The 9,397-nt window shown below is 46.0% G+C and overlaps 1 protein-coding gene across 1 annotated transcript; it reads right to left on the bottom strand.

Moving 5' to 3' along the window:
- Nucleotides 1-1,370: 1,370 nt before the first annotated feature.
- LOC131524058 (uncharacterized) lies at nt 1,371-5,133 on the bottom strand. The gene is made up of 3 exons (XM_058750801.1): nt 5,061-5,133; nt 2,521-2,811; nt 1,371-2,322 (listed from the first exon to the last, which is right to left on the bottom strand). Exons 1-3 carry the CDS (start codon nt 5,131-5,133, stop codon nt 1,514-1,516), a joined length of 1,173 nt encoding a protein of 390 aa, XP_058606784.1. The 3' UTR covers nt 1,371-1,513.
- Nucleotides 5,134-9,397: the final 4,264 nt, after the last annotated feature.

Below are 9,397 nucleotides of genomic sequence, written 5' to 3'. Positions count from 1 at the left end.
TGGAAGACCGCCTTTGTGACACCCACCGGTCACTACGAGTACCGGGTAATGCCATATGGGCTAGTCAATGCTCCTTCAGTCTTCCAAGGATTCATGCATGAGGTGCTCCGGGAGTTTCTTCACCGCTTTATAATCGTTTACATAGACGACATCCTCATATACTCCCAGAGTCTGGCCGAACATCGCCAACACGTTGCGGAGGTCCTCCAACGTTTACGAGAATATCTCAAGGCAGAGAAATGCACCTTCCACCAATCCACAGTCCATTTCCTCGGCTATATCATCAACAGTGGGGGCATCCGCATGGACAAGGGGAAGGTGGAAGCAATTACATCCTGGCCCCTTCCTGAAAGCATTATGGAACTCCAAAGATTCTTATGATTTTCCAATTTTTACCGACGATTCATATCAAATTACAGCACCATCACCAGCCCGCTCACCGACCTACTCAAAGGTAAATCTAAATCACTCTCCTGGAATCCTAGTGCCTTAGAAACTTTTAATAAACTCAAACATGCTTTCACCAGCGCACCACTCCTCATGCACCCCAATCCCAAGTTACCCTTTATAGTGGAGGTAGATGCATCTACTACAGGAGTTGGAGCCATTCTTTCTCAGCAGCAGGGGATGCCTCCCAAACTCCATCCATGCGCCTACTTCTCCCGGAAACTCAGCCCGGCGGAGAGAAATTACGACATCGGCAACCGTGAATTACTATCCATCAAGCTCGCCTTGGAAGAATGGAGGCACTGGTTGGAGGGAGCTGTTCATCCTTTCCTAGTCTTAACAGATCACAAAAATCTGCAATATCTCCGCGAGGCTAAATGGCTAAATCCTAGACAAGGTAGATGGCCACTTTTCTTCACCCGATTCCAATTCAAAATCTCCCATCGTCCTGGTTCCAAAAATGTCAAGGTGGACGCCCTGTCCCGCATCCATAACCCTGAAGACAACAATGACGAACCGGAAAGGATTTTACCCACCGAGATCATTTCCAGCCCCATCCAATGGACCTCTCCACCAGTCGCCTCTACCAATCCACCTGCCAATCCGCCGGGCTGTCCTCCTAATCAGCAATATGTCCCGAGAACTCAACGCATTCCTCTAATCCAAACCACTCATACAGTGGGGCAAAAAAGTATTTAGTCAGCCACCAGTTGTGCAAGTTCTCCCACTTAAAATGATGAGAGAGGCCTGTAATTTTCATCATAGGTATACCTCAACTATGAGAGACAAAATGAGAAAAAAAAAAAATCCAGAAAATCACATTGTAGGATTTTTAAAGAATTAATTGGTAAATTCCTCTGTAAAATAAGTACATTTACATTTACATTTAGTCATTTTGCAGACGCTTTTATCCAAAGCGACTTACAATTTGGGGAACACATGAAGCGATTCATCTTGAAGAGGCAATCCGACAAAGGAAGTGCTTGTAACACCAAGTCTCAGGCATTGTTTAAATAAGTACAAGCTAGCAAGGGAAGGAATAAGTAAGGAGAAAGAGTTTTTTTTTTTATGTGTAGGTCGAAGTCAAGTAGTGTCGAAAGAGATGAGTTTTCAGCTGTTGCTTGAAGATTGACAGGGATCCAGCACTCCGAATATGGGTGGGAAGATCATTCCACCAGCCAGGAATGGTGAACGAGAATGTTCTGGAGAGTGATTTTGAGCCTCTTTGTGATGGTACCACGAGGCGTCGCTCACTAGCAGATCTCAGACTTCTGGAGGGGATGTAGATTCTTAATAGTGAGTGCATGTAGGCGGGTGCTGAGCCTGTGGTTGTTCTATGAGCAAGCATCAGTGTCTTGAACTTGATGCGAGCTGCGATTGGTAGCCAATGCAATGAGATAAAGAGAGGTGTAACATGGGCTCTTTTGGGTTCCTTGAAGACCAGTCGTGCCGCCGCATTCTGAATCATTTGTAGAGGTTTGACTGTGTTTGATGGAAGTCCAGCCAGAAGAGCATTGCAGTAGTCCAGCCTAGAAATGACAAGGGCCTGGACAAGAAGTTGTGCAGCATGCTCCGTCAGAAAGGGCCTGATCTTTCTGATGTTGTGTAGTGCAAACCTGCAAGATCGAGCAGTCTTTGCAATGTGGTCTTTGAAGGTCAGCTGGTCATCAAAGATTACACCAAGATTTCTGACCGAAGTTGATGGGGTAATTGTTGATGAACCTAACTGGATCGTGATGTCATGCTGTAGAGTTGGAGCGGCAGGAAAGACAAGAAGCTCAGTCTTTGCCAGGTTGAGCTGGAGGTGATGTTCTTTCATCCATGCCGAGATGTCTGCCAGGCAACCTGAGATCCTTGCAGCTACCGTTGGATCATCTGGTTGAAAAGAGAGATAGAGCTGTGTGTCATCAGCATAGCAGTGGTAGGAGAATCCATGAGCCTGTATGATGGGACCCAGTGATGTAGTGTATGTGGAGAAGAGGAGTGGTCCAAGAACCGATCCCTGAGGAACCCCAGTGACCAGTGTATGTGCTTTGGATACCTCCCCTCCCCAGGCCACCCTGAAAGACCTACCAGTGAGATAGGATTCAAACCAGCGAAGTGGAATTCCAGCGATGCCCAGTGATGAGAGAGTGGAGAGGAGTATCTGATGATTGACAGTGTCAAACGCGGCAGATAGATCCAGCAGAATGAGGACTGATGATTTGGAATGGGCTTTTGCAATTCGCAGGGCTTCAGTGACCGAGAGAAGTGCAGTCTCAGTTGAATGGCCACTCCTGAAACCTGACTGTTTAGCGTCCAGTTTGTTGTTCTGTGAAAGAAACAATGAGACCTGGTTGAAGACAACACATTCAAGTGATTTCGCTATGAATGGAAGGAGAGAGACAGGTCTATAGTTTTCTATAAGAGAAGTGTTTAATGTAGGTTTTTTGAGCAGTGGGGTTACCCGAGCCTGCTTGAACGCTGTGGGGAAGATGCCTGTGAGGAGGGATGTGTTGATGATGTGTGTGAGTGTCGGTAAGAGCGTGGGAGAGATTGCTTGCAGAAGGTGTGAGGGGATTGGGTCAAGAGGACATGTTGTAGGATGGTTGGAGAGGAGAAGTTTGGATACTTCAGCCTCCGTAAGGGGACAGAAGGAGAAAATGGGAGGTTTAGCAGTGGATGTGGTTGGTTGGGGGTCCTGTGTGCGTGGAGGTGAGAACTGATCACTGATCGATCTAGTTTTGTCTCTAAAAAAAGTAGCAAAGTCATCAGCTGTAATAGAAGTGGTGGGAGGTGGTGGAGGGGGACAGAGGAGAGAATTAAATGTTCTGAAGAGATTACGCATGTCTGGAGCGCTGTTGATCTTGTTGTGGAAATGTGAGGATTTGGCAGTGTGGACATCAGCAGAGAAAGATGAGAGCAGAGACTGATACCTACTCAGGTCCGACGGGTTGTTTGATTTGTGCCATTTTCTCTCTGCCGCTCTGAGTTTAGTCCGATGTTCACGAAGAACATCAGATAACCAGGGGTTAGAAGGGGCAGTCCGTGCTGACCTAGTGGAGAGAGGACAAATGTCGTCTAGACAAGAAGTTAAGGTATTTGGTCAACTACAAACAATCAAGATTTCTGGCTCTCACAGACCTGTAACTTCTTCTTTAAGAGGCTCCTCTGTCCTCCACTCGTTACCTGTATTAATGGCATCTGTTTGAACTCGTTATCAGTATAAAAGACACCTGTCCACAACCTCAAACAGTCCAACTCCAAACTCCACCATGGCCAAGACCAAAGAGCTGTCAAAGGACACCAGAAACAAAATTGTAGACCTGCACCAGGCTGGGAAGACTGAATCTGAAATAGGTAAGCAGCTTGGTGTGAAGAAATCAACTGTGGGAGCAATTATTAGAAAATGGAAGACATACAAGACCACTGATAATCTCCCTCGATCTGGGGTTCCACGCAAGATCTCACCCTCAGGGGGGACCTAGTGAATGACCTGCAGAGAGCTGGGACCAAAGTAACAAAGGCTACCATCAGTAACACACTGCGCCGCCAGGGACTCAAATCCTGCAGTGCCAGACGTGTCCCCCTGCTTAAGCCAGTACATGTCCGGGCCCGTCTGAAGTTTGCCAGAGAGCACTTGGATGATCCAGAAGAGGATTGGGAGAATGTCATATGGTCAGATGAAACCAAAATAGAACTTTTTGGTAAAAACTCAACTTGTCGTGTTTGGAGGAGAAAGAATGCCGAGTTGCATCCAAAGAACACCATATCTACTGTGAAGCATGGGGGTGGAAACATCATGCTTTGGGGTTGTTTTTCTGCAAAGGGACCAGGACGACTGATCCGTGTAAACGAAAGAATGAATGGGGCCATGTATCGTGAGATTTTGAGTGAAAATCTCCTTCCATCAGCAAGGGCATTGAAGATGAAACGTGGCTGGGTCTTTCAGCATGACAGTGATCCCAAACACACCGCCCGGGCAACGAAGGAGTGGCTTCGTAAGAAGCATTTCAAGGTCCTGGAGTGGCCTAGCCAGTCTCCCGATTTCAACCCCATCGAAAATCTTGAAAGTCTGTGTTGCCCAGCGACAGCCCCAAAACATTACTGCTCTAGAGGAGATCTGCATGGAGGAATGGGCCAAAATACCAGCAACAGTGTGTGAAAACCTTGTGAAGACTTACAGAAAACATTTGACCTCTGTCATTGCCAACAAAGGGTATATAACAAAGTATTGAGATGAAATGTTGTTATTGACCAAATACTTATTTTCCAGCATAATTTGCAAATAAATTCTTTAAAAATACTACAATGTGATTTTCTGGATTTTTTTTTTCTCATTTTGTCTCTCATAGTTGAGGTATACCTATGATGAAAATTACAGGCCTCTCTCGTCTTTTTAAGTGGGAGAACTTGCACAATTGGTGGCTGACTAAATACTTTTTTCCCCCACTGTACCTCCCTTGGTACTGGCCACCCAGGGACCAACGCTACTCTCTTGCTGCTACAAGATCGCTTCTGGTGGCCCAATATGGCCAGGTATGTGAGAAGGTTTGTACAAGGCTGCCCTGACTGCGCCATCTCCAAAAGCCCCCGGCATCTTCCCACAGGAAAGCTTCTTCCACTACCCATACCTCTCCGCCCTTGGTCACACCTAGGAGTGGATTTCATCACGGATTTGCCAGCTTCTGATGGAAATACATGCATTTTCGTCATTATAGACCGATTTTCCAAGTTCTGCCATCTCATACCCCTTGTAGGCCTTCCCACGGCACTTCAGACAGCAGAACTCCTATTCAACCATATATTCCGTTACTTTGGTATCCCTGAAGATATCGAAAGATCCAGGAAGTGGGGCACTTCCTGAGAACCTTCTGTCATGGTCGCCAGGACTCTTGGAACTAGTTCCTAAGCTGGGCCGAGTACGCCCCGAATTCCCTACGCCAGAGCTCTACTGGACTCACTCCCTTCTAGTGTGTACTCGGTTTCCAGCCTCCCGTTTCCCTGGTCAGGAGAACCATCAGACGTCCCCGCTATCGACTACTGATTCCGAGAGAGCGAGAGAGTCTGGGACACAGCATACCACCAGCACCAGCAGGCAGTGCGCAGACAACGAATGGCAGCAGACGTCCGAAGATCCGCCAATCCCGAATACCAACCAGTGCAAAAGGTCTGGCTATCCACTAGGGACATCAAGCTGCGCCTGCCTAGCAGGAAACTCAGTCCCAAATTCGTTGGCCCCTTCACTATCCTGGAACGCATAAACCCCATCACATACAAACTACAATTACCTCCACAATACAAAATTCACCCCACCTTCCATGTGTCCCTACTTAAACCATTCTCTCCTTCTGTTTCCCCAGGGCCTGACCAGACTGAAGAACCCCCTCTCCCGCTCATCTTGGACGAAGGAGCAGTATACAGAGTCAAGGAGATACTGGAATCCCGGCGCTGTGGTGGCAAACTAGAATACTTCGTGGACTGGTAGGGTTACGGTCCTGAAGAACGCTCATGGGCGCCTAGAGATGACATCCTGGACCCAACACTCCTTGAAGAATTCCATTCGGCACATCCCGATCGCCCAGCACCCCGGGGCCGGGGCAGACCACCACGACGCCGAGGGCGGCCCTCAGGAGCGGGCCGTGGAGAGGGGGGTACTGTCACGGATCGGCCAGACCCTGGTCTCCACCAATCACAACGATCCACATCACCCGAGTACTAATCACGCTCACCTGCACCTTATCACCACAGTCATCAACCAAAGCTTATAAGCCCTCACTTCAGCCACTCTGACTGTCCGATCTCGTAACCACGACGTGGACTCAAACCCCTTGAGAACTACTCTCTAAGTATATCCTTTGAAAAGCGATACTTACCCTTTGTACCTTTACCTCCTGTCTCTGCTCCTTGTGTCCTCCTCTCCTCCTAGATCGTCAGTCTTCGGATTCAGTGTGCCTCTGTGGATTCCCTCGTCTCGTCTTTCCCCGCATCTCTGTGGAAGAGAAAGTGGTCACTACCCGTCTCACTCATTCCTTGGTTCACCAAGAAGTCTAATACTCACCTCCAGTCTTCAGTTCATTTCTCAGTCTGCCTCACCCTGTTCAATAAACACCAACTGGTTATCACTTACCTCAGCGTCTGGCCCTTTATGTTACAATTATCACGATATTGAAAATTAGTTTCAAAAACGTGTTGTCGTAATACAGTATGACATGTTTAATAACTTCTTTATTTTAACAAAAATAACTGAACATTTAAATACAATAAAGCAATACACAAAAACCGTATAAAGTAAAATAAATAAATAAATCACAGATTAAAGTGAAAAATAATTATAAAGATCAACAGGTAACACTTTATAATACGATCCCATTAGTTAACCTAGTTAATATATTTACATTAACAATGATCAATAGCTACATTGGGTTAATTCATGTCTGCTCGAGTTCATTAAATAACACAGATTTAAAAACATGTAAATACTGAAATTACCTAAAATTAGTGAATGTTGAGAATATTTTTTTAATTGCCAGTTTATGTTAACACTAGAACTGCCATGACGGTCAAAATGACCGTTTTGAAATGTATATGTACAATAACTTTGTTGAATAAAAAAATACAATCTTGCTGGTTTGTGACTTTTCCTAAAAGTGTTTCTATTTTTACTTACAATAGATTTTATATAAATTACATAAAAGGCAAAAAAAATATGAGCATTTCTACCTATTAAAGCCATAACGGTCATATTGACCGCTTTAAATCTCGCGCGATTCTACTGTTCTTTCCCGCGGTTTATTGTCTCTGTCAGCGTCTCCAGTACTATTAGCATATGCTCATTTGATTATAAATACAAATTCTTGGACTACAAATTATTATTGCCTTTTAAAAAATAGATTTATAAAGAGTTTATAGGGAGCGTTTAGAAAATGTCTAATACAAATAATAGAATGAAGAGAAATATTACTTTTGCCATGGCCTTGGAAATGCTTCACAATCTGGACAGTGATGACTCTGATGCAGGGGCGCTGTCTGAGGTGGAAAGTGACTGCGACCTTTCCTGGGTGCAAGATAACAGTTCATCCTCATCAGAGAGTGAGTCAGAGTCCGTAAAAAGGAAAAAGAGGCAGCTATCTTCCTCGGAGATTAGGGAAACAGATGTTCCGTTCACAGCTGACGTTCCAGGTAAACTTAGATGCCCATATTTACTAGTTCTGCTGTTCATATTATTATTATTATTAGAATATTACTATCATTCTTACGTAATTGGTATTGTTATTATTATTAGAATATTATTATTATTGTATTTTTGTTGTTATTATTATTCTTATTAGTGTTATATTGTTGTCCTAGGCCTTCCCGAACCAGTACCTGCACTTGAGCCAGCTGGAGTGCTCAGCCCGCCCTTAGAGTCATCTCGGCCGGAGGTGGCTGTGGAAAAGGGAAAGGATGGGATGGTGTGGACCATCCTTCAGTCAACTGAACATCCAGGGAGAAGGCAGAGCCAAAATGTTCTGACTGAAGCTGCCAGTCCCACCGCGCACGCGAAGCGCAACATCGAAGATGCGCTCACTGCCTTTCTGTGTTTGTTTGACGATGGCATGTTGAAACACATCAGGGACTGCACTGTAGCTGAGGCACATCAGCACCGTGGTGACAGCTCATGGGACCTGACAGTGGCTGAACTGAAAGCCTTCATAGCTCTGTTATATATCTGTGGAGCACAGGGTGCGAAGAACATGGATTTGGGGAGCCTTTGGTCGGAGAAATGGGGCTTCCCGTTTTTCAAAGAAACCATAGCCAGAAATCGCTTCAGGGAGATAATGAGATTCCTGCGGTTCGATAAAAAAGAAACCCGACGTGTGCGTCTGCAGGATGACAGGTTTGCCCTGGTATCGGCCACTTGGAACAAGTTTATTCAGAACAGCATAGCCTGTTACAAGCCCGGTGCCGACATAACCATAGATGAGCAGCTGTTCCCCACCAAGGCCCGGTGCAGATTTTTTCAGTACATGGGGAATAAGCCTGATAAATTTGGCATCAAATTTTGGCTGGCTGCTGATGTCCGTTCGAAATACATGCTGAACGGGGCTCCGTTTCTGGGTAAAGAAGAGGCACGGAGCAGAGGTCAGCTCGTGGGAGAGAGTGTGGTGCTGAAACTGGCGGAGCCATTTTTGGGTAAGGGAAGAAATATTACAACGGATAATTTCTTCACTTCACTGAAACTGGCCACCGCCTTACAGGCCAAGAAGACCAGCCTGGTTGGCACTATGAGAAAAAGTAAGCGCGAGTTGCCCCCCTCCGCAAAAGAGCAAGCGGAGTTGTATAACACAAAAGTGCTACAATGTGCGGATGCGACGCTCACGATATACCAGGGAAAGCCGAGGAAGAATGTGTGCATTTTGAGCTCCGTGCACACAAGCGTGGGCATCACCGATGGGCCGAAAGCAAAGCCGGAGTCTGTGACCTATTACAACAACACCAAGTATGGGGTGGATGTCCTAGATCAGATGGCACGGGCATACTCTGTGAAAGGCGGCACGCCAGAGATGGCCAGTGGCTGTATTTTACAACATCCTCGACCTTGCTGGAATCAATGCCCACATCCTCTTCAAGGAGTGCACCAGCAGCAATATTGCCCGGAGGAAGTTCCTGCTGCGACTGGCAGAGGAGCTGAGAGCGGAGTTCATGGAGGAAAAATGGCAGCATCGCAGTTGACACAAGGTCCCAACCAAAAGCACAATCAACCCCCGCAACTGACACCAAAACGGAGACAGTGCCAGGTGCGGAGAATCTGCAAACAAAATAAAACGCGCGACACCTGTTGCAAATGCCACAAACCCGTGTGTGGAAATTGTGCGAGAAGAACAGAAGTAACTTGTGTTGACTGTGAATCTTAAATAGCCGAGCATGATATAGATATATTTATTTAATATAAAATTTGTAGCGTAATTGTTTTATGGTTCCAAACTTC

This window comes from Onychostoma macrolepis, chromosome 18 (genome assembly GCF_012432095.1).
Source record: "Onychostoma macrolepis isolate SWU-2019 chromosome 18, ASM1243209v1, whole genome shotgun sequence".
Taxonomy (NCBI): domain Eukaryota; kingdom Metazoa; phylum Chordata; class Actinopteri; order Cypriniformes; family Cyprinidae; genus Onychostoma; species Onychostoma macrolepis.
This window is presented reverse-complemented; position numbering and strand designations above follow the sequence as displayed.

Coding starts and splice junctions, on each gene's coding strand:
- LOC131524058 (XM_058750801.1), bottom strand. CDS start 5,133: ATGCATGTATTTCCATCAGAAGCTGGCAAATCCGTGATGAAATCCACT. Junction 2,812..5,060: donor GTGTGACCAAGGGCGGAGAG/GTATGGGTAGTG, acceptor TTCCATTCATAG/CGAAATCACTTGAATGTGTT. Junction 2,323..2,520: donor GTTTGAATCCTATCTCACTG/GTAGGTCTTTCA, acceptor CTTTTCAACCAG/ATGATCCAACGGTAGCTGCA.